We start from the raw sequence: 24409 nt of genomic DNA on the forward strand, positions 1-24409 counted from the left end.
GTGTGTCTGCCAAGCTCCACACCCAGGCATTCAGCTGGAAGTCAGTTATCCTCTAAAAACTTCTCCAACAAAAAGTGTGTTCATAATCAACCACTTCACCACAGTCACCTAAATTACCACACTGATCATACTGCCAAGTAAGATGAAGACACCTGTGGCTCCATGTGGGTGCCTGAAAATCTTTAAAGAAAAAGAAATTAAAAAGTGGAGAAGAAAAAGCATTTACTTTAAATTAATTCTTTAAACCCCAAAGCCAGTTAATTCTACACTATTTTTCTCTGTACAGTCAGCCTATCAAGAAGCTATTTCTCTCTACTGCAAGTTCCTGTGGAATGGAAATTGCAAGCACATTGGAGCACTGGCCATCACAGCTTGGCAGTTGTGACTCTGTGTCTTTCTAAATGATTTTCTAAAAGTATATATACATATATATGTTACATTGTCATATCGTGTATTTGTCATACTAGAAGGGCTTTGTTCCAACCCTACTGTTCATGAAAGAAGTTTCATTTTAGGATCTTATGAACTGCTTTTGACAAGGACAATTAAACTAATCTCTTTTTTTTAACATAATAAAGTATAACAGCACCAAAGAAACAGACCATACGTATGATCTTTCTCTGGGCTCAGGACTGAAGTTTAGGCTGGAATGAAGGAGGCACACTGTGCTTGGGATAAAAAACAACGTAATTCAACAGGTCTTTGCTAAAGTTTCGATTGTTGAACTTTTAGGACCAATTTCTAACGACACAGAAATACACTCCCATATATAAATCATCAATTCTGTTCTTGGAAATCTTTCAGCATTTAGGTATTCAAGGACAGATTTCTTCCCTTATCATAAGCTTGCTTTTCTCAATGCCTGTATTCATTCAAATAACTTTCTCAGTCTCAAAGAAGATCCTCCAAAAGGATATATTCTAAAGAAGCCAGGAAGTAACTTCCCAATACAGCTTCACACCTCCCCAGATGATAGGTTCAAATTAATCATCTGTTCTGGGGACAGCAGATGGAAAATAATGTTCCTGATAAAATGGGTCTAATGAGAGCTGAAGGACCTGTGCTGACTGCTAATTTTACAAGAAATCCTAAGGAGACTTTTGATTGGATAAATGGGGAATATTGAGGTTTGCTGTCTGCAAAAGAAATCCTCCCACTTTGCTGATTTTGAGGAACTTTGACCAAGCAGATGACTGTCCAATCTGTTTTCGTTTTGGCCTCCTGGAATTTAGAATCTGGGAATGACACTTGGGTTTATTTCTCAGTCACAGAAGAGACGTGACGGCCTGATTTGACTTCTACAACACAGCTCCAAATCCTAACATCCTTCTTCTCAGCTGCCAGAAGGACAGGACATGGAAGAAGCTCTCACTTTCTGGGATACAAAAAAAGGACATTATTGGATCTTAGGTACCTGGAGCAGCTCTGCAATAAGTTCCTGCAGTATGTCCTACCTAAAATGCTATTTCTAATGCTGTGCTGCCTCCCTTGTTTTATACCTTTCCATTATCAGCCTTTTTTTATTGTCATGTGTTTTACTTGCTCAGTTACATTTTCTCCAGACCATACCTTCTCTCTCTCTCTCTCTCTCTCTCTTCTCAGGTCTTCCTCTTTTCCTTCCCCTCAAACACCCTTCCTTTCCCAGTTTCTCCTTCACTTTTCTTTTACGCTTGTCTGTAGCAGAGAAAGTAGAACTTGTCTAGCATACAGCAAGACAAAAACCATGAACTAATTTTCCCTAAAATAGACAAACTCTCTTAATAGATCTCTTAATTAACCACTCCCCTAGCCATCTCCCTCCTTCCCTTCCTGCTCAGAAGCACAAAGCTTCTGCACTCCCTGCTGTCCCCTTTTTCCTGCATGCCCCCAGCACAGGCTGCTCCTGCCACAAGCCGTCTCTTTAATAGCAGCAGGATTATTTTTGGTGCAGCAGGAACTTCATCCTGCCCTAGTTCATGCAGTGTACTTTGCCTTCTTTCCTCCTTGCACGAGTTGTTGCCGCAGCTTATCATCACACGCACTCTGCTCCCCTTCTGCTTACAGCTTCAAAGCACTCCAGATTTTTTGATTTGCCTCTCCTACTGCTCCAAGACACTGAGTGATGCAGAGAACCTCCTACAGCCAGAAAGTAACTGTGATTTTTAGCGATGATGTTTGCTCTAACTATTTAAAGCACACTTAAGAAGACACATAATAAGTAGGTTTGAGGGAAGTGGTAGCAATCCACCCACTACGTTCCTTTTAGCTAACCCTTTAATTAAATATTAAAGATACGGTTCTCAGGAAGATTTAAAATAACCCACTGACAGAAAAAAAGAGACAGGTTAAAAAGCAGCGGAAAATGAAATAATCCCCCCCCCAAAGACTTACCACACCTTCATGCTGTTTTTAACATAATTTTACTGTGCTGATGAGGGAAGAGCTTTTCTGAAGGGAATAACAAACCTTGTGATTTCCAGTGCTAGATCACTCTCTGTGTTCTCAGGGAGGCCTGCTAGGGATTACAAATAATTTTATGCTTAACTAAACATACCAGTTTCCTCTTCCACAAGGGACAGCAAAGAAAGTTTACAAAAATTGAGAAAGTGAATTTCTGGAAATGTTATTCCTCCCTCAAAAGACACATTCTGCTGCTGGATGCACAGAACTCATCTGCAGTTTGAGAGGAAAAGCACATGTACACACTGCTTATAGCCTTGTCTCCAAGTATAAAGAAGAGTGAGATAAATGGCAGCAAGATATGTGCAGATTTGTGGTACCAAGCATTTCTCTTTGTAGCTAAGTTAAGGCACACCACAAATGATCAGAGGAGAAAGAGAAGTGACTACTGATGGAGATCAGAAGTGCAAGAAACCAGGTTCTTGCAGTGCCCACAAAACTGAATGGCTCTGACCTGCATATTCCTTTTGGTGAAGGCTTTGATTATTTTTCTCTCTATCTAGCTGACAAAGCTCGACAGCCTCACTGAACAGTGCTTTTTCACCAGCACTGCAAGAATATCTGCTCCGCTGTTTCTTGTCTTGTGTTTGAACTCCATTGTACTCCTTTTGTTCTTCTATGCTGCATGTAGTTTTAAATCAAACTCCAGACCCCCAAGCTCTCTGTATAGTCTCCAATGTTGCTGTAATACAAACAGAAACTGGTCAACCATTTCGATTTGTTCTTGTGTTAGCCATATAATGGAAAGTGCTTCCAAACCCACACTGCTTTCCCCCTCCAAATCAGTCTTACAATCGATACTGCCCTACTTTCAATTAAAATACCACCACAACAGATACATCTATATGGTGCTTAGAATCTCACAACAGAAAACCCATTACTTTGAATACAAAAGCTGGCCAAAATGATTGAATTCCTGAGGCAACAGAAACGATACTGGTGATTTTATTCAGCACGTGTCCAATACGATTTTCCATTCGGAATCCACATTTTTTAATGCTTTTCTATACCATTCTTAACATTACCTTCAGCTTTTATGGAGTCCCTTGGAAAGTTGTTTTTTTCAATTTGTTTACCAGAAAACTTAAATTTTAATGATTAAATAATAGGACATTTATATACATCAGTGGGTTTTCTCAGATACTGGGCTCTAAGTACATACAATGTCTATTGAGTAAAAATAAAAAAGAAAAATTCCAGTCATGCAAATCATCTTACAAACCATGTTCCATTTGACTTGAAAATTTTTACTCTGTTACTGGCATATCATTTCAAAATTAAACAGGTAAAATTTTAAGGTTGCTTTGTCCATTTCCACTCATTTGTTTTGCTGTTTTGAAGAACTGACAGGCCACATGCTACTGCAGAAGGTACCGCCAGGGTAATCATTTTTCTGCTACCACCGACCAACCCCTCTAAGCCCTGGTGTGGACGTTTTAAAAAAACACCTAACCTTCAGCTAACTGCACTGGTTTATTTCTGAACAGCACATCACAATATCAGCACAGAGAGCACATTGTAACCGGTTGGGTGATTCCACTTAATAATTTTTCAACACTAGGACCTTTCAGCATTTTAATTCTGGTTTCATTTATGAATTAAAGGTCATATATAGAGCACAAATGAGGTCTAAATTTAGTCACAGCAGACCACAGTTCCACATAAAGACAAATCTTCAAGTTATGTTGACCTGCTAGGAGACAAAGATAAACAGCACAGCAAACATGTACCTGCAATGCACTGCTTCCCTATTAAATATTAACTGTTTCATTTACATTTAAATGAACTGAGCAGTAATGGATAGACTTTCCAGTACTGCTGTTTGGTGCTGCTGTCATGGAAAGAAGCTGAAGACAATGTGGGCTGTATGGGGGCAAATGACGCAATCTCAGCATCCGCTCAAGTGACTTCAATGATGACCATTCTCCAGTCTTGAAATATAATCCTACACAGCATTTTTTTTCTCTCCCTCTGTAAACACATCTGTTCATAAATAACTTAGATGTCTCCTTGACATTCATGGTATGTAACAGAAGCTGAAGTAGAAAAGGATGGGCGGTGTACAGCACTGAGGAGATGTCACAGTACTTTTGTTCAGCATTTTTGTCAAGTGCAGGTTGCTAACATCAGCCATCAGAGACGGGTGGGGTGACCCACCCATATTTTTCATGGGTCTTCACCAGACTCTTAAATGTTGCTTCAGCTTCCTTTCGACTGAATGACTTTTTTGATTTGCCAGCTTTTCTGCAGATACGGCCCTGCGCCAAACACAAAAAGAAAACCTTCATTAAAGATGTGAACACGCATCTGGAAACCACAGCTTAACTTTTCAACTCATCAGGACCAGCAGGCATTCCCTTACGGGTTCCAGCAAGCACAGTCCCCAGACCCGAGCAGACAAAAGCATTATCAGAGATGATTTAAAACGATACTCAGCACATGGGTAAAAAGAAGGGAAAAAAAAAAAAAGAAAGAAGGCATCGGCAGGGCTGTTCCCCGGGCACGGCTGCACTCAGGGCTGCCTGTGCCTCACCCCCTGCAGGGACACCAGAGATTACATCCATCCCACAGGGACACCAGAGATTACACCCATCCCGCAGGGACACCAGAAAATCCATGCTGCAGGGACACGGTCCATCCTTCTACCTGCCACCCACCTGTGAGAAATGAACAGCTCTGCCCTTTCTAAAAGGAGTCCCTTAAACCAACTTGCTTCCATCTTAAATCAAAAGTTCTAATTTGTTTATTACCCGTTTGCCAAGTTTGATAATGAATGAAAATATACCCGTTTGCATATACTGCATTTTCATTACCCTGCTATTATTATATTACCTCTAACTGCACAGCTGTATGAAAATTCAAATCCTTGTTTGGCAGTAGAGACTTTTACTGAGTTATCAATATCTTACCTTATTTTTCACACTGGTCAGTGTCAATTACCAACCAACAGAGATAAAAGACAGAATTATAGCTGAAGATTAATACCACTCTACAACAATGAATACCTTTAAACAAAATCATTAAAATAAAATAAATACCTTTAAAGTATGTGTGCCTACTGGATTTGTTATAAAATAGAAATTTATTAAAGTCACTAGTCTAGTGATTTTAGTAATTGTTTGACAGATTGCACTGAAAGCCTTTTTAACAATAAAGATGAATGGATACCATATTACAGTGTTACAATCATTAAGAACCAAGTTAGTATGTTATAATTTTTGTCTGTTCAACTTAGTATGTTCTCATTTTTCCCTGTTCTTTTTAGCTCAAAAACCAACTTTTGCTTCCCTGATTTTACTGTCAATGTGCAATTTAAACCAAAAATTGGCATTTGCAATAGCATGCAATAAATACTGAGAAAACAGTCAGGTATATCGAGGGAGGAAAACGGGGAAAATGGGCAAAAAGAAAACAAAATCTGTCCTCGGAGTATCAAATTTACTTTTACAGACTAAAATGAGTAAAATTAGTCTGCAGTGTGGACAAACTATTTCTTTCTAAAAAGCTGTCACAATATTGCAGAGGCTCTTTTTGTGTTCAGCACTGCTCCTGTTACAGCAAAACTACGGACATATGAAAGAAAAAGCTGTTTCCTACTCTGGTTTTAACAAATAATTTTTTGGTGCAGCTTGAGCAGTCTCTCAGAGCACATCTTAACCAAAGATTACCAACACCCTCCAATTCCCACCTCGATTTACTCACAGTCATTTATACTCATTTGTTTTTCCCCAAAACAGCTGTTTTACCTGTCAATGCTTTTCCTCACCTTTCTCCCTAGCTGCTATTTAGGGACTAGAAATCTATTTCCTCTTTAAACTCCCTTGACAGACCAAACAGCAAGACATCTTCTACATCTCTACACGAATTCAATAATTATTATGTCCCAAATAAGGATGATCTGAATGGTTCTCAACTGAGTCATAATCAAAAATTTTCTTAGAAAATGTTCATTTTTAGTTGTATAGATGGAATAATTAAATAAAGCTGGCTAACATATTTTTAAAATCTTATTCAATAATTATAATACATAATTATATCAGATATAATTATCAATCATAATTATTCTGCAGGAGTATTTTTGTTGCTACAAAACGTTTTGTAATTTTTTCCTAATCGGAGGTTTTGTTGGAAGCACACTCAGAGAAACAGGAAAAGGAAAAAACCAAGTGCAACAGAAGATTAAATCAGTACAGAAAGTGCTGTCCTCAAAATCTCACTGATTAAATACTTTTGAAAGTACACGTAAACTTACTGTGCCGCCTAATTTCTGGATTAGATCCATTTGTCATCTCCTGTGTTTTGCACATTATTTTTTATCCTTTAAGGCTTTGATACTTTCTGAATTATATGCATAGCACCTAGGACAGTATGATTCACATCTTACCCAGCTTTTACAAAGTAATAATATTAAGCTGTACCTAGAAGTAGGACCTTTGCATTGTGAACAGCTCGTGTTTGGTGTCGACTATGTACAGCTTTCAAAGCAGGAACATAAGAATTCTCTGGTGTAATGATGTGGTAAAGATCATCACATCATGTAAAATGTTACTGGAGCCATATCAGATAAAAGGAGCATCATATCACGAGTTTATTCTGAAACCTTTTTGGTATTAATGTGACAGATCATTAAATCCACTTTGAGTCTGGTACCATATACAGGTTGTATGTGAACTGCACCATCAAAGGCCAGCTAATTCCACCCTGCTGCAGTCCATGTATTCCTGTGCTTACACAGGAACTATGGGTGGCATGGTCAGCACTGTCTCTTATTAACCAATATCCTGTCAGCTGTTTATAGTTTGGATAAAATTTAACCTCCTAGACGGAAAGTTTCCCTATTTGGTGCCTCAAGTAAACCTGGGGTAAAAAGAAAGAAGGCTGGAATTTCAGCTGACCAACTTCAGATGTTTTCAAGCCTATACTTGGGTGGTATCTACTGTCTTACTGATTTTTAGTTTTTTGCCATTCCCAAAAAATTCTTCCCAAATTTAAGTAAAAAATGCCATTTTGGATGCAATTATAGAAGAAAGTGTCAAATGTTTTTACCAGGCACCGCTACCAGCCCTGACTACAGTTTATTTTCAGCCTGCTACTTAAACATGCAGTCATTTTAACTCTGGGCAGGAGCTTGTGAGCTGCTGCATTCTGTAAACATGGCAGTGATGGTAAACACAGTATGTAAATATGTGCTGTCCACAGCTCTGTCAGGCACAACTGCATTTTGACCAATCCCCAAATCACATATGGCACTACTGCCAGGGTAAGGAATACAGATCATTTGCATGGCCGACGTTTCGATGTGTCCACTGCTACATCAAGGAAAGTGATAAAAACTGGAACCTGAACAAGATCAAAACATTCCACAAGAGGTTAAAAACAACAGCAAAAACCCAAGGAAGCCTTTCATAAAGATATCACTGTCGACTTCAGCTCTGAGAAGTCGCACCAGGAGCTTATTTAAATACTTGCAATACTTTCAGACACTCGCAGAGCGCCTTTCATAAAGGGACAACTGAAAACCTAATTAAAGAGTTGGAGAGAACGTTTCAGATTTTGCCATCTGCTGTGACTTCATGTACTTATCAAGATATAATTTTAACAAGCTAGAAACATATGAAAGGTGAAAGCAATGCCACAGCACCCAACTGGTTTTTATGCAGCCGTGCTGAAGCGCAGGGGGACGTGTGCTGCGCTCAGCCTCCTCCCTCGCTCGTGCTCCTGCTGCGGCCAGCCTGCGTGGCACAGCGAGCAGTCGCATGCCACTCATCCAGGCTTTGCCCAAACTAATGAGCCTGCACAAACAGCTGAGCAGCATCCAGTCTATAACCCTGATAATGGCGGGCAGAAAGACCTCCTGGAACACGATGTGCTGTGGGCAGCCTTCTCAGGGCCCTGGCTGTACCAAAGGACCAACCACTCCCTCCTGCCATGCTCAGCAAAAGACACAAGGTGAATCTCACATGTGATTTGTCCCCCTGTCCTGGTTCCAGTTGTAATAGAGTTAATTTTCTTTCTAAAAGAAGTGGTGGTTTGAATTCAGCATGATAATGATATTGATAACACCCCTGTGTTTTAGTTGATGCTGAGCAATGCTCACACTAAGCCAAGGATTTTTCACAGTGCCTTGTGCTCTACCAGTGAGCAGGTGCACAAGAAGCCAAGAGGGAACATGGCCAGGACAGCGAGCTGCACTGGCCAAAGGGATGTTCCACATCACAGAACATCATGCCCAGTACATTAACTAGGGAGAGTTGGCTGGGAGGGGCCAATCACTGCTTGGGGATGGGGCTGGACATCTGTCAGTGGGTGGTGAGTAATGGTATTGTGCATCACCTGGTTTTCTTGTGGTTCTTTTGTCTGTCTTTAATTGCAATTGGGGTTTTTGTTCTTAGTATTATATTTTACTTATTTTCAATTATCAAACTCCTTATCTCAACCCACAAGTTTTCACTCTTTTTTTTTATTCTCTTTCCCAGCCAGCCAGGGGATGAGGTGAGGGAGTTGACTGGCACTCAGTGTAGTATTTGGTTGGCAGCTGAGGTTAAAACGTGACACATTCACATCTATGGACCTCTGTGGGCAAATCTGGCAGCTTGGCTACTTGCATTTGATGCCACAGTAGTCTCTGTGAACACATCTTCCCTTCATAATGCTCTGTGACACTGCAGCATATCCTCAAAAATATCCAACTCAACAACTATTAGCTCTTTAAAATCTGTCAGTACCAGTGCCAGCAATGTGCCACGTCAATTCTTCCCCAGCATCACCAGATCACAAAGTAGTCCAAATACAGAGTTACATCCTGTACAGAAACCAAATATGAAGCCTGAAACTCTTGAGTCCACTATGACCATATATTTACCCACAGCTGGCCTATGGTGTCATGAAAAGCAGTCTTGCCATTTCTTCTGGTCCTTCCAGAGTCAGGACAGCGTCAAGAGGATTTCTCTGGGCAAACGGAGTTCCCTCTCTTGTTAAATACATGATAGTAGCTCCCAGATACAAACTCAATGATTTTAGGACAGTACCAGGTGTGCTTCCAGTTGGCACTCCCTAGAAGGACAGGACTATGCAACAGAGGTCAGCCTTGGACAGGGTCATACAATCACCAAAAGTACTGGCTGGAAGGGACCTGTGGTGGTCTCCAAGTCCAGCTTAGACACTTGGAGATGAACTGCCAACACAGGTCACTGTGGCATTGCACAGCCAGGTCCTGAACCCTTCAAGGTTGTGCTCAGTCCACTCCTGATGTCACTCCCTGCTTTATTAGGTCCCAGATTTTCAGAGATTTAGTGTACACAGCCATGAGCCCTTACACGGTTGATGTTATTGTGGAAACAATGTAAGCTCCTGTGCTGTGGATCTCTGAGGTGTCACAGCAAACCTTCAGTCACATACAGGTGTTTTGCCTGGACCAGCTAACAAAAAGCTGTGTAAATTTCCAGTAGTGCACAGCTAAGAGACTCACAAGCAGGCAAACCTTCATGTTGTTAGCACAGCTCTTAACACAATCTCCTCAGCCCTGTGTACTTTCATTAGTCCTCGCAATGCAAACAACTCCATGTTGGTCTCCCAAGGGCAAACCACACAAGCTTTCTGCACATGGGGCTAACCTTGGCCCATCATGTAAGCCACCATAAGGACATACGGATGGCTGCAGCTTTTCTGCCTCCATCTCTTAACAGATCTCTACAGCAGGTTCTGCTGACCCAACCCTAGGTAAATGTCAAGAGATGGAAAACAAGCAGAGAGACAGAAGCACACAAAAGACTGCAGGAAGTCACTATGCCAGACACAGCATCTGTGGCGATGCCTCCATGGACAGGAAGACGATCCACAACGATATGCCCATTTTCCAAGTCTGTTGTGTCAGGTTTCCCCATGTATGACACAAAATCCATGGATTTCCTAAATATTGAAGCATGCTATGAGTTGCCAGTATGTAACATGTTCCACAATGTGCCAGTGACTAATGGCTTTGGGCCCCAACTATTCTATGCAAACACACTCATACATTTTCTGATAAGGAACAGAAGCACTCAGTGCTTAAGCCTGAACCAGCCTTATCCTAGAATATTTAAACAAGCTTTCAGAGGAAAATATTTCCACTGGCTTTAGAGACGCATTCAAAAGCAGAGTGATGCTGAAGAGAGTACTGTCATGCTCTCAGTGCAGTGATTGCAATGTGTCACAACATCGCTGTTAGAGCGCAATATACACAGTCTCTCCCCCCAATTACATGGTTTATAATTTTTTTCCTTCATGTACTGATGAGGCACAGTTAATCATGTCTCAAAAACTGCACACAATTTATATTGCACTGTATATGATTATTAGCTATAGCTAAAATAAAGCAGTATAGAAAGTGATACAGACAAATGCTCGTAATGCTGCAGCATAAGTGAATTAAAGGAGGTTTTCCTGCAAATGTGTAATTTCCAAAGCAGTACTTCCATGCCTTTTTGGTCTCCTTTTTAAGAATAATCCATAAGAGAAGTGAAAACATAGCAAGTTCTGGCATTAAAGCATCCTATAAATTGTGCCTTCTGGGAGCATAACTGTTCTTTGTCCAGGAAAAAGAAATCTGAGTTGCAGCTGAGTAATTATTCATGCTCATTTGTCTGTGCCAGTAGCCTGCTGCCAGTAGCTCTTAATCGATACAAACGCTTACAGCCCCAATCCCTGTCTGACAGCTACAGAGCACTGTGCTGCTCTCCCGCGCCTCTCCCTAAGTCAGCACCGAGCTGGCACCATGATTTCAGCCCAGATGAGGGTTAAGAAACTCCCTCCCTGCATTTTATGGGTGGAACAAACACTGTGCTGGTAAAAGAATAAGAAAATTTGGGTAGCTGGCTACATCACTGGTGACTAAAGCATCTTCAGGGCTGAAGGTATGACAACAAGTTGGGCTTCTGTCAAAAGAGACAGTCCCTGTACTTGTGACTCAAGCATCTTCAGGGCTGAAGGTATGACAAGTTGGGCTTCTGTCAAAAGAGACAGTCCCTGTTCCTTGCCACCAGAAGGGCACTTGCTAGTCTAGGTGACAGAGGAATGTTTTCTCAGCTATGTATTCTCAGTCTTTTGCTGAGCTCCCTGGACTACCTATATGTGGAATCAGGCACTGACAGAGTTCCCGAGGGCCAGTCCAGGTAGGAAAGTTTGGAACATGACAGCAACTCTGCATAAGCCCACAGGTCCTCCACATCAGGAACCTGAAGTCAAACACAGTCATGGGTGTGAACCCAACCAAAGCAAAGCCAACCCAGCCATCCTTTGTGACAGGCTGTAAAGAAAAAGGTACCACAACGATGCCTATCTTCACCTTCCCCTAAGTTTTACAATGCTAAAACAAAAAAATCCAAAAAAAACCCCAAAAAACAAGAACAAAAGAGTAGTAAAAAGCAGCTTGCCTCTGGGAACATATAATCGAGTTAAATCCAAATTTAGTAAGATCAGAGTCACAAGTGGATGTGCTTTTCTACTGCTATTTATATGAATGTGCCAATCTCTTGACTGCAGTATGTTTCATACTGATGCACATGGACATCTACTCAGAGAGCCCTCCAAGTGCTTCAAGCACATATCCTCAAATGACCTTTGGGTCATTTATAAATTTGTCTGTACTTTATGTATAGGAAAGAGGAATACAGTGAAGTTATATGACTTGCCCATGACTGCACCTGAAGTCAGTGGCAAAACCTGGAAGCTAAACTCAGATCACCTTTTCTCAGGCTAAGTGCTGCAACATCCTCCTGCAAATAATTATAGAACACTTCAATGCCAGGTATATTTTAATGGAAATAATATTATCAAATTCACAGAAAATTTAATATTTATAGAAATTCATAGAAAATTTGAAAAACTAATTTCAATTTCTTCTGTTTCATGATGCTTTGGTTTTTTCATGGACATGTATTACGGAAATGAGTCCTTACTGCAGCTGGGGGCTTGTTACCAATTGTAGCACAAGCCTAGAAACAGGAGAAATACCAAGTCATTCCACAGCTCATAAAGCCTGACTATGACAAGCATCTGAGCTCCGGGCCATTTCATAACACAGGCTTATGTCTTCCTTCCTCGGGTTTATTTTCACTCATCTTTGAAGGCAGGTTTGGGATTATAGCTGACTTGTAACTCTATCAAGGAGTCACTGCAGAAGTTCCACGGGTTTTGGACAGCCTGTGCAGCGAAGGATTAAATCAATGAGAATCATTGATTTTAACAAGGCAAACGCACAAGATTGTGAAGCAGATAAAAAGACATTTTCCAAGGACAGACTCTGCACGTGCACGAGACAGGCACGCACCTGCCACGTGGGGTTGAGGAGGGACATGCCTGATGTATCCTTCCTCAGTATGACTTTTAATGGGAATAGGGCGAATCAGACTGGCACCTTGATCCCGTTTCAGAAGAGGAATCACCTGAACATCTGAAGTGCCCACTTACCTGTTCTGTGTGCACCAGTAAGGACTACAAATTGACTTCCATCAAAGCACACCTACGCTTCTCCCTAGCCCAGGCACTTTCAATTCCCAGCGCTTGTCACTGGGAGCCAGGTTAGGTAACAGTATCACATCCTTCCTATAGTTTGTCCTGAGACTTCCAGGATCTACTCAGTTACTGCTGTTTCCAGATGGAGTTAAAGGCCAATACCCTGTAATGCTCAGAAATGACCTGTGGAGTACAACACAGACCAGACCCCGCACTTTCAAAAAATACAATGATATCCAAGAGAAACCTGCTATTCCATTTACAAGTGCAACAACTGGATCCCGTGCACCTTACAATTAAGATGCATTTTGAGCCATTCAGCCAGCATAACTACCACAGCATCTGAGGTTCTCCCTGTTTAACTGCAGAGGAATTGCACCCAGCAATCCTCCCACCGCCCATCTCCCTTCGCACTGAATGTCAGCATTACCTTTTTTGGCATTCACAGGAGAAAACTGGAAACTGCATGTGAAGGACTGAATACGTCAAAGAAAATAAGAGCCCATCACTGCCTCTCTCACCAGCCCAAAGGAGCTAAGACTGGAAAAAGAAACGCAGGAAATATTGTATTACTTAACCACCGTCCCACTTTGTGAGAGCAGATGCCCACAGGGGGACATGCCACAGATCATGCCTGGCAATCAGACTCCCAGGATATAAGGAGCTGAATTACTGTGGAGCTACAAATCTTCAATCTGGAAGTAGCCAGTCATGCATGGAAGTCCCTGGGCATTGTGTGGATGCTAGGAAAGCTGCATATTTTCAAGGCTAGCCTGTAAAATGAAGAGTAAATCTTCCTCACAATAGAAAGTGGGTTATTTAGGTTACTCCTTCAGGACATCACCCTTCGTGACTAGGCTTTCTGCATTTAAAAAAATACAATTTTCAGTGAAGTATCTGACAAAGCACCCCAATGCTACATGGTTCTCTCTGCCTGAACACTCACACTGAAGAAAATGAGCACTTCTTATATAATTCAGGGAAGAAGAATCTTGCTCTTTTCAGCAAATTCAATTTTCTCACAAAATCCAAAACCACAATTCTTTCAAATTTTTATTTGGACATCAGCTAAGTATTGCCAAGAAGAATAAAAGCATGTTTTAAAATAAGTAATTTGGCTTAATGTAGGTATTTTGTTTATTTGATAACTATTTTAACAGTAATGGGGATAGCTGAAAGAATTAAAAAATTTTCATTTTTTCTGCTTTGAAGTAGAAAAATGGAGATTATGTTCCCTCTGCTTTTTAAAAGAATTAAACCAACCTCCTATTTCAATGAGTTGGAATCCCTGTGTCTTCATTCTTCTCAGTAGAATATATTTGCATAATAATAGTGGATGGCCAGAACACCAATATATCAGAGTACACATGAACAATTATTTTTCCAGCCCATTTATCAGGCCCAGCATCTCAATACATATGCTCCTACTTAAACTTCAGCTTCCATCCTACGTTTCTCAAATGAAATGAAGGAGACATCTTAGAAGGCCAATAGCTCTGCTTTTCCTCTGTAGACAAACAATATTCTGTTATCTCTTTGGCCCAGCATTTATACCTTTTTATGGGAAACACGTCCCCTAGCACAGTCTTGGTCTCCTCTGTCATCCTTGTATTTGAGTCGATGTTTTTCACCCCTGGACCTAGAGCAACATTTCCCCTCTTGAGGATAACCATAATCACTTGCTCAGGCAACTAATCAAAAGCAAAAAGTAAAACAATTCAATTTTTAAGGGCCTAATAGGACACAATGGCTCCAAATAATTCAGAGACCACTGTGCTCTCTGTACATTTCTGCAGCCTTTGAGATTAGCTGATTTATTCATGGCTACACTCCTCCAACCCAGCATCTGGAGTATGAAAACCCATGGATCTGCAATTAATTTCTGCTATACATATTTGAAAGACCTGGAGTCTGCTGACCTCCTGGACACTGTGCAAGTCCCATCTGCTATCTGCTCGCTCACACTTTTGTTCGAAAGGATGAAGAGGGAGTAATTTAGACTATGATTAACAGCTACCTTCTGTAGCTGCTTGTCATAAAACAAGCCCGTTTCTGCTGTTTCAATCTGCTAAAACTCAGCTGAGATATTTGAATATTTAAAATGGAAAGATAAATCCATTCAATAGTCATACGAAGCACAGCATTTGAAGCAAACAAACAGGGTGCCACTGAGGCATTTCTAATGCTGCAATAGAAGGGATCAAAGACATCAACAACTTTTATTTGAATTCAGGAACTTTTTAGATATAAAACTAAAGCTTAACTATAAACTATCTTTTGATTTTTATTTAAATTTTTATATAAAAACCCACAACAGCAACAATACTCAGACTTAGGGGTACCCTATTGCTATTGTAATATGTCCTAGCAAAATTTCTATGTTTCCTCCATTACCTGCAAGAATCCTGGAAAATTTTTTATGTTCCTCCTAGTCACTGGAAGAACAAGGGAGTATTTCCCTCAAATGAAGGCCTTTTTTCATGACAATCTGCAGAGCTGACAGCTACCTGACAGCTGCCTTTGTCCGGCAGTCCGGCCCCCAGCCACCAAGGACAGAACAAGGGACTTGTAAAAAAAGAGGACAAGGCATCTACTGGTCAGCACTACTGCAAGCTTATATCTGAAGTCCCCAAGGCATCAGGTGCAGCTCTGTTTGTTGCTCTCAAAACAAGAAAAAAACCAAAACCCTGATGCATTACTTGGACACTGGTGCACACAGCTCCTCTTTTAAGCGTCCACCAAACCATTCTGTCCCGTGAGAAACAACATATCTATTAGAAGACACAAAACCCTCTTACTTTTGGACAAAGTCTGCTCCTTTTCCTTTGGGACCACATCATCTACCATGTTTTCAAAGAAGAGCGACGACTCCTCCCTGAAACAGGGGCATTGGTCTCATCTGTGTGCACAGTCACTCAAGGAGAGCCATGATGGACCTCCTGCTTTGAGACAGTACCATTCCTTCCTTCCTGCCTGCCTTCCATTCTTGATATTATTGTGACAATGACACCACTATCGAGCAACTGACTAATTTTTAAACCTCTCTCTGAAATTACCAATAAATCATTTTAAAGGGCTAAGAAGGAGTAACACTTCATGGCCCACCTCCGCAGCCTGGACAGACACAGAGAGACAGGCAAGGGAAGCTCTGCCTAGCCAGACATGTCGAACAGTTGCCTCCAGGACAATAAACAACTGGTATTTAAATTATTTCATTAGCATCACCCCACCTCCCTGGCTGGCACCCCAGCTCCGTGGCGGCTCACGGCGACTGTTTCGCTGGTTCAGCAGGGCCAAGCTCCTGCCTGTGATGACAGGAGCCAGCGAGCAGCTGACTGTGCAGGAAGCAAGTACAAAGTCATCCCTTTAAAAGCAAGGCTACAGTTGAGTTAAGGACAACACCAAGTTTTTTAAAATAAGATTCTGGATCCCAGACAGATAAACAGTCTTTGGCCTTTGATGTACTGAGAATTCCCCTCAAGATACTGACTAGAGCTGTGTGAATAATTGATTTTCTCAGCTGAATAGCTGAAGCAACCAACCAAACAAACCCCAACTTGTTTGTTAATTAACATTTTTTCCTTGAAAACTGAGGGGGAAAAAAAGTTAAATTTGGAGCTGTTGAATTGTTATATTCAAACAAAAGTCATCTCTCTTTCATTTTGAACATTTTTATTTACAGACAAAAAAAATCTAAAAATACAATGCTAGATTCATGCTGGGAAGTTAGGGTGTGCATCCCATAACGTAGGGCATCTCTCAAGTAAAGTCACCTGAGGAGTGTGGTTCCTGCTTGGTGAAATCTAGAGAAACAGCGACTCTGCTTTAAAATCCAACCCCTGAGAGATATGCTCAGGTCTGGGAACTTGGACACAGGTTTCACCACTTACAACTGCAATGCTGAAAAGTAACAGAAAAATGCTAACTCTTAATTTCTCTGTTGCACATTTAAGTTTCTGTACAGACACAACTCCTGAGTGACATCCCATGAGATGTCAGAATGACTTATCTCAATTTCCCTTCTGTGAAATCTATGAAAAAACTTTTGAGTTTGTCAAGAATCTTAACCATCTGAAAATGTATTTTCAATGTTAATTTTATCTGCTTTTGGATCGCTTTGTGAAAAAACAGAAGGTCATACATGCTCACAGCTACTCCTAGCTCTACCAGGAGACCGAGAAGTGCTGTTTCCCTTTGAAGAACCAGCAGAGAATGACAGTGCCACAGCTGGCTCAGAAAAATGGGACTGATGAGAAATGTCCAACAAAATGAACCACCTTGGTTCCATCCCCTGAATGGCCCCAAGGAGGAAGGTGTGCCAGCAGAACACTCAGCCCTGCCCACTCACACTGGCACCCGTGCCAGCCAGGCGCGCTCTTGGATGCGTCACAGGCTGGAATATTCGTGGTGATTTCATGCTAAATCACTGCTGGCAACCATTGACATTTCTCTGGAAGGTCCCTTTGACTCACTGGTGGCAACAGTGGCCCATCTCCCCCTCAGTGCAATGGCTGCTGCCATTTGCTCAGGCAGGTTCATTCTGAGGCGATGGAGAATGGCCCTCACCCTTCCTTCCAGCCCTGCTGATGAACTGCATCTTGAATATTTCATGCTACTGCAGATTGCAGGCTGCTTACAGAAATTACACAATTAACCTGATGACAGCCACGGCTGTTTGTTTGGGACGGCTCCTTGCAAGCACCAGGACTGCCCACGGCACGGCAGGCGTCACCCAAACCCGGCCACGCAGCGCTGGGGAACGCAGCGCCTCAGCCCTCGGTGCTCCGTTGGCTCCATTTTTATTTTTAAAAACTAACCGGTCTAAAGTGGATCACCTGTAAAATGAAACGGGGATAGGGGAGCGCCAGTTGTACTTTGAGCCCTATTATGCAATGGAGTGGGGATTACATAACGAGGGGAGTGCAATTACAGAAACGTGGCTCCCATGACACAGAGCCCAGCTACGGTGACAGGCCGGCAAACCCATCACAGGCAACATCTCTCTAACCCAGAAAATAAATGTATTGACCATACTGCCTAATAACCTTTCCACTTGGATTGAACAATCTGGGAGGTTGACACGTGCCATGTTATATCAATTTAACTACTAAGTTACTGTCAGCAGTTTATTTCTGCCCCCTTTTTTTTTTTTTTTAAATCTCAATTCTCTTTCTGTCATAACTGACTTTGCAAACTTCTGGAAGAATGTTATTGAAATTCTTGCTTTTTAAATGTGTTTATTAATGATGCACACATAAACATCCTCTGGTAATCAAAGATTGCTACTACTTTCTGGAAATCGCTTAAGTGGTTTGGGGAAGAAAATTGTCAGATTATATAGCTGAGAATGTATTACTAATAAAACAATACAGTGCTTCTGTTCACTGAGCCATTTTATGATCCCAGTAAATATTCATTGAACCCCTTTAATATTCAACACCTCAGAAAGAGGCTGAATTGCTACAAAATGAGAGAATTTAGCACTATCCTTCTAAATTCTTGTAACAAATAACAAGAACTATGACCTCTCTAAAAAGTGACAGGTTAACAAACAGTGTAATGCAGTAAGAACAGCTACAGAACTTCAACGTACTTCAGCCTCTGTGTTAATTAAAACTTTTTTTTTTCTTCTTGGTAGGTGTTTTTTTTTAATATCCCAAGGTGACCTAGGAAACGTAACCTCTTGAAATGAAGTGCAAAGAAAAATACTATCTGATTTTAAAAAAAGGAGCAGTAGGCCCAAACCAAATAGGTTAAAGGGAGGACATGCCACTTACAAAAGAGCCTGTTGAAAAATCAAAATTAATTTCAGTCTTAAGAAGAAACAAACCTTTACTTCTGCTCAGTTCTACAGAAGCAACAGGAGTAGCCTAATTTTTAAGCAAATAAAAAGTACATTATTATTTACTTTTTCCCCACCTCGTTACCAAGATATAAATTTAAGAAGTTACTCAGTATAATTTACTGACAGACACGGAGCTGTGCAGGTGCCTCGAGTTCAAGGGCATTCAGGAACAGGAAAAGCAGCCTGTCACAGCCATGTGTGCACTGCCCGCTATAATACAAAGGGTAATAAAAGGCATAAAGAACTACTGCCTACCAGCAATACCCACCCATTTATTAAAAACGTCTTATGAAGTATTTATCTTCTACAGATATTCTGCAGAAGGGAAAAAAAAAACCAAAACAAACCAGCATAAAGTGCACCGATTCAGGCCAGACGAAATCCTCTGCCTGGAGAACCGATCACCTCCTTTGAAAAGGAGAACCGGCAGGAACCGTCTGGCTGCTGCAGCACCTAGCCCAAATTTACTTGTTCCTTTCGGGCCGGACGATTTGAAACCTGCACAAGTTTGCCAGCAGCTCGGGCAGCGACTCCCGGCGCGACCCCGCGGCACTCCTGAGCGCGATGTGCCGAGCCCCAGAGCCGGGGTCGCCCCCCGTCCCCCCGCAGGGATGCTATGCGGGACAGCACAGACAAAGACCTGGGGCAGCAGCTCCAGCGTCGCGCCCTCCGCCAGCGGCAGCGCTGCACGCAAGGGACCAGCGAGTATGGCCGACGGCTTGGCGAAGGGCAGGAGGCACCAATCCCAAAGCCCACTGGAGCCCGGAGAGCCCCCTTTTGCTGCGGGCAGAAGGAGGCGCCCATCAGGGGTAACGAGCACGATATCTTGGTGTGCCACAGGCGGCAGAGCCAAGCGCAGGGACAAAAGCCGGGCGGGAGGACACGATGGATGCATGTGCTCCTCGACCCTCTAAGCTGCCCCGCACCTCTGCCGCACCTGCGGGAGAAGGGACCCCGGAGCCAAAGACGTGTGTCCCTGCCTTCGCCCACCGGTGACAACGGGCCTGGTGTTCCCACCCGAGCACCGCTCAGACCCGCACCCCGAGCGATGGATGCGTGTGCTCCTGCCCCAGCAGGGAGCCCTACCTGCCCCTTGACCAGGCTGGCGGCGAACTGCCTCATGACGGCCTCCACGGTGTAGGCGCTGGACCAGCCGCGGGGGGTGAGCAGCTCCATGCAGATGGCCCCGCCATCCAGGACGTAGCCGTTCTCCAGGCGGGGGCTAAGCACCCTCATGAAGGGCGGCGAGAAGGGGAAGTTGTCGGGGAAGGTGAGGTTGAGCAGGATGTACTCCGTGTTGGTCTCCTTCATGTCCTGCCACAGCACCGAGTCCTTGTCCACCTGGTGCAGCTTCACGTTCCAGTCGAAGAGGCTCTCGTCCACCAGCTCCACCGAGATGAAGCGGTCGCTGAGCCGCGCGATGTCCTGCAGCTCCTTCATCAGCCGCCGGGTCCGCACCTGCGTGCAGTGCTGCTGCCGGCCCGCGGGCACCAGCGCCGCCGGCCCCGACCCGCACCCGGGGCCGGAGCCGGGGCCGGGCCGCTGCGCCGCCTCCTTGCCGGCGCCGGGCTCCCTGCCTACCTCCCGCGGCTTCTCCCGGCCGACTCCGGAGCGCGCCTGCGGCGGGGGCTGCTTGGCCGGCTCCGGCGCCTTCTTGTTCTTGTGGCCCCCGGGGCTGCCCTCGCTGCTGCTGCTGCTGCAGCCGCCCCCGGGGGGGCCCTGCGGCTGCGGCTTGTTGCTGCTGTTCTTCTGGTTGCCTCTGCCGCGGAGCGAGGAGCCCTGCTGGCTGCTGCTGCTGCGGTGGTGGTGGTGCTTGGGGTCCTCCGTGTCCCGGCTGTGCAGCCGGATCAGCCCGATTTTCCGCAGGAGAGTGGCCATGTTGTGCGCGGCTCTGCGATCCCTCCCGCCTCTGAGCACCGGTGGGGCTCTAGTGTGGTTATTCTCAATTTAAAGCCCGGCTCGGCGGCTGTGCTGTTGGCGGGCGGGCGGCGAGGCGCCTCTCCGCCGGTCCGGGGCGCGGAGAGGCGGCGGTGCCGCCGCGGTGCCGGAGGATGTGCGGCCGCCGCTCAAACGCCTCCCCTGCCTAGAGCTGCGGCGGGCAGCATTGCCGCAGCGGGGCTGCTCCCGCGGACATCACGGCCCCGCCGCCGTGGCCATGATCCCGTGAAAAGGAAGGAGGAGGAGGGTGGTGGTGGGGGGTGGAAAGGTAGGAAGGGAAAAAAAAAATCCCCCAGCCTCCCGCACGGGAGAGCCCCCTCCCTCCCCCCGCACAGCGGCGGCGAAACCGCCTGCGCTGCAGATGGCTTCCCCGGCACCTTCGGATCGCGCTCGGCCGAGCCAATCCCCGGCGGCTCCCGGCGGGCCGGGCCCCGCGCCGCTCCGGGCGCCTCCCCCCGAGGCGGGCGGGGGCTGGGAGCCCGCCCGCGCAGCCGCCGGGCGGGCCGGGGGCGGTGACGGCGGGGAGGGGCGCCGGGACAGGCCCGCGGGTGCGGGGGCAGGTGCTGCACACTTACGTGTGTGTGTGCGCGCGTGTCGGCGCCCACGGGGCCGGGAAACGACCCCGCGGCAGCTCCGCGCACGTGTGTGCGCACGGACAGCCCGCACCTAAGGCACGGACACAGCAGCTCTGCCGTCATGTGTGAGGACACATGCATGGACGATGGCATATAAGTGCGTGTGCATATATAGTTACACCTACCTGCCTAAACACGTGTAATCATATATGTAATGTGTGTAAAAATCGATATATAAACATGGTAAAAAACCCAAGTGTAAGTACATAATGTGTCTATATGTGTGTGTGTGCATGTGTGCATGTGTGCACGCCTGCATTTTGGTATTTGTTCCGTTGGGAATGATGGGACAATCTTGCTTTCTTCAGTACAGCAGATGTATGTATCCCAACCCTCCCCTCCAGACCAAATAGATCTGTCCTCCTGGGACTCTAGCATGGGAAGGAGCAGCTGATTCCCAAAATCTCTGTTCCCATCATGTAGATCTGTCTTCCTGGGACTCTGTAGCATGGGAAGGAGCAGCTGATTCCCAAAATCTCTGTTCCCATCATCTTCTTTACCTTCAGAGACTGGAAGAGAAAAAAAAATTAAAGAAATGCTTTGAATTGAGGAATAGTGAAGGCAGGGCCCAAAGTCTTCCCATCATCTTTTTTACCTTCAGAAAGAGAAAAAAAAAATTCAGAAAGAGAAAAAAAATTAAAGAAATGCTTTGAATTGAGGAATAGTGAAGGCAGGGCCCAAAGTGTCATTACATCAGTTGTGCGGGGGATGTAAAGCAATAAGCAGTGTGTGCACATAGCAGTATTGTATTCCATAACACATTTCCCAGTGGAGGATCTGGAGGTGGGTCTCCTCTTGCACCCAGAAGATTCTGTAGAGCAATGTCAGGAGATACTGGCAGAGTTGACCTGTGTGTGATAGCCAGTGCTTCTCTATCAGCCTGCTTTGAACAGAGAGAAGATGAAGGGCTGTGAGCAAACTGGCAGTGATGACCTGGGAGGCCCAGGTACCACAACACTGTCCTTGTTTGCTCCTGCCGTCTGTCCTGTTGACCTTGCCAATCCAACAGTGTGATAACCCTTTGAGTTGCTCTGATCTTTTCCTGTGAGCAGATACCCAGCTGGGTCTGTTGCAGGAGAGGTGTTTGCTAAATCCCCTACCCCTGAGATCTGTATTGTCAAGTACTGTTGACAGACTGTTTCCCTGGAGGTCAGACATCCTGGCGAATGTGAAGTGGGTGGAGGCTGAAGTGTCAAAGATTGTTCTAGTTCACCCAATATTCATCTTCTACCTCCCACTTTTGCCTGAGCAGTTGAAGAACCTCCAGTTTATAGGTTATTGGAAACTGTGTCCAAGCCTTCCCTTAGTAGCTTTCTGGTATGGCAGAAATGTCACCCCTCTGAACTATTGATGGCCTATCCATGGAGCTGGGAAGTTTTTGAAATGCAGACAAACTGCACCCAGACATCTCGTGGTGTGTGACGCTTCCAGGAAACAAGTAATCTGTGCTTCATCAGGAAAGTGACTCCAGCAGGACTTGCAGGGGGAGAAGCTAAGGCAGACATGGAAAATTCTTATCAGCATATGGAGCAGGGCACTGAGAAACCTGATGGGACAGCTTGGAAGACTGTTCCTGCTCTGGTGCAAAAACTGGCAGTCACAGAATCTTCACCTGCAGCTTCAATCCCCACAGGCAATCAGGTGGAACAAGGTGCTCAGTGGTCACCTCTGGATGAATACCTAGCGTAAGGCAGGGTGGTGCAGCAGAGATACAGACCTGAAGCACGCTGCCAGCCAGCAACATGAGCCTTTGTGTTGGCTACATTAATGTTTTAAGCTGAAATGTCTCTGCATGGTGTTCCTGTAGCAGGTGGCAGCAGGAGCTGTGATCATTAATTTAACATTATGGAAGTTATTTACCTGTCTTACATAACTGAGGTATCTACCTAGTGGTGAAGCCAAAAGAAAAGAGCAAGGTCTCTGCAAAGGAGGGCCAGAGCCAAGCATCCCCTCTGTGGCCTTCCACCACTGCTCTCTGAAATGGTACAAGATTAATGAAGAAGTGATGAGAAAGTTTCAGCAATGAGGAAGGTGTAATAGGTGTGCCTGGCCAAATAGTTCTGCTGCCACAGGGTGCTGCTCTCGTGGTGCTAAAAGTAGTGAAATTCATCACAGTCTGTGCCCATACTGTCTGCAGGGCCAAAAAGCTGAAGTGATGGAGCGAACTCTTCTTTTTCATACCCAGTCTTCCTCAGCAAGCAAGTTATTTTGTTAGTCCAGTATGGACTCTGGATGCCTTGAAGTCATGTCTCTTGTAATAAATCAGCCGAGACTCCATTTTCTTCATGCAGGAAAAAGCCAAATCTTTATTGTATGGGTTGTATTTTATAAGACTATCACAAGGCACTGTGTCAGATCTAATTGGTTAACAATATGTTCACATTGGTTGGTACATGACATTTTGCATATCTATAATTTACATACTTTTTCTACTGATTCTCCCAGGACAGATGTTATTGTTTATATAGGTGCACTTGTTTTTTACCCAAGGAATAGATTGTTGTGTTAATGAATTCTCATTCTAAGATTGTTTTTGCATGGCAACTTGCAAAGTACTTAGCTGCACTTAGAAGAAATGACAGGCCAGCTATTAATTTAGCAGATCAGGCCTGATTTTATTAGGCCTTTCTTTTATAATTTCTCTACCTGTCTGTGGCAAAGTCTTGAGGGAAAACAGGTAGTAAAATCTCTCTCCTTGCAGGGGAGACTTGCCTATATCTAGACTGTCCTTATCCACATATTCCCTGACTGGAAAAAATAAAGATCAAATTTGGTCCATTATCTCTCTTTACACATTTCCTAATAAATTTCTGTTCCTTAGTATCTTAAATAGTAGAAACACAGCTATTACCTTTGTTCGTTATGATAGCTTCTCACCAGTTTTCCAAGTGCAGGAGTCAAACTGGACTCACCTGCCATCTCCCAGACAAGGCTTTCCTGTCCTTGTCTTGGAGCAGGACTGGTTGGTCCACTCACAGTGCATAAAGACATCCTAGACTGATGCAATGACTTTCAAATCAGAGAGGCCTCTGGGTATGCAAAACAGCCTGACCTCTGGCAG

The 24409-nt window shown here is 44.2% G+C and overlaps 1 protein-coding gene across 1 annotated transcript; it reads right to left on the minus strand.

Annotated features, from left to right (window-relative positions):
* Positions 1-3366: 3366 nt before the first annotated feature.
* UBE2QL1 (ubiquitin conjugating enzyme E2 Q family like 1) lies at positions 3367-20845 on the minus strand. Its single transcript, XM_039714790.1, has 2 exons — positions 19862-20845; positions 3367-4697 (listed from the first exon to the last, which is right to left on the minus strand). Exons 1-2 carry the CDS (start codon positions 20651-20653, stop codon positions 4566-4568), a joined length of 924 nt encoding a protein of 307 aa, XP_039570724.1. The 5' UTR covers positions 20654-20845; the 3' UTR covers positions 3367-4565.
* Between the last annotated feature and the right edge of the window lie 3564 nt (positions 20846-24409).

The sequence above is a fragment of the Passer montanus genome, unplaced genomic scaffold (genome assembly GCF_014805655.1).
Source record: "Passer montanus isolate IOZ18808 unplaced genomic scaffold, ASM1480565v1 scaffold31, whole genome shotgun sequence".
In the NCBI taxonomy this organism is placed as follows: Eukaryota; Metazoa; Chordata; class Aves; order Passeriformes; family Passeridae; genus Passer; species Passer montanus.

Bases quoted from the DNA above. Each gene is read 5' to 3' on its own strand.
- UBE2QL1 (XM_039714790.1), bottom strand. From the start codon at position 20,653: ATGGCCACTCTCCTGCGGAAAATCGGGCTGATCCGGCTGCACAGCCGG. The intron at 4,698-19,861 runs GTAGGGCTCCCT...TGTTTGGCGCAG, and splicing joins CCAGCCTGGTCAAGGGGCAG to GGCCGTATCTGCAGAAAAGC.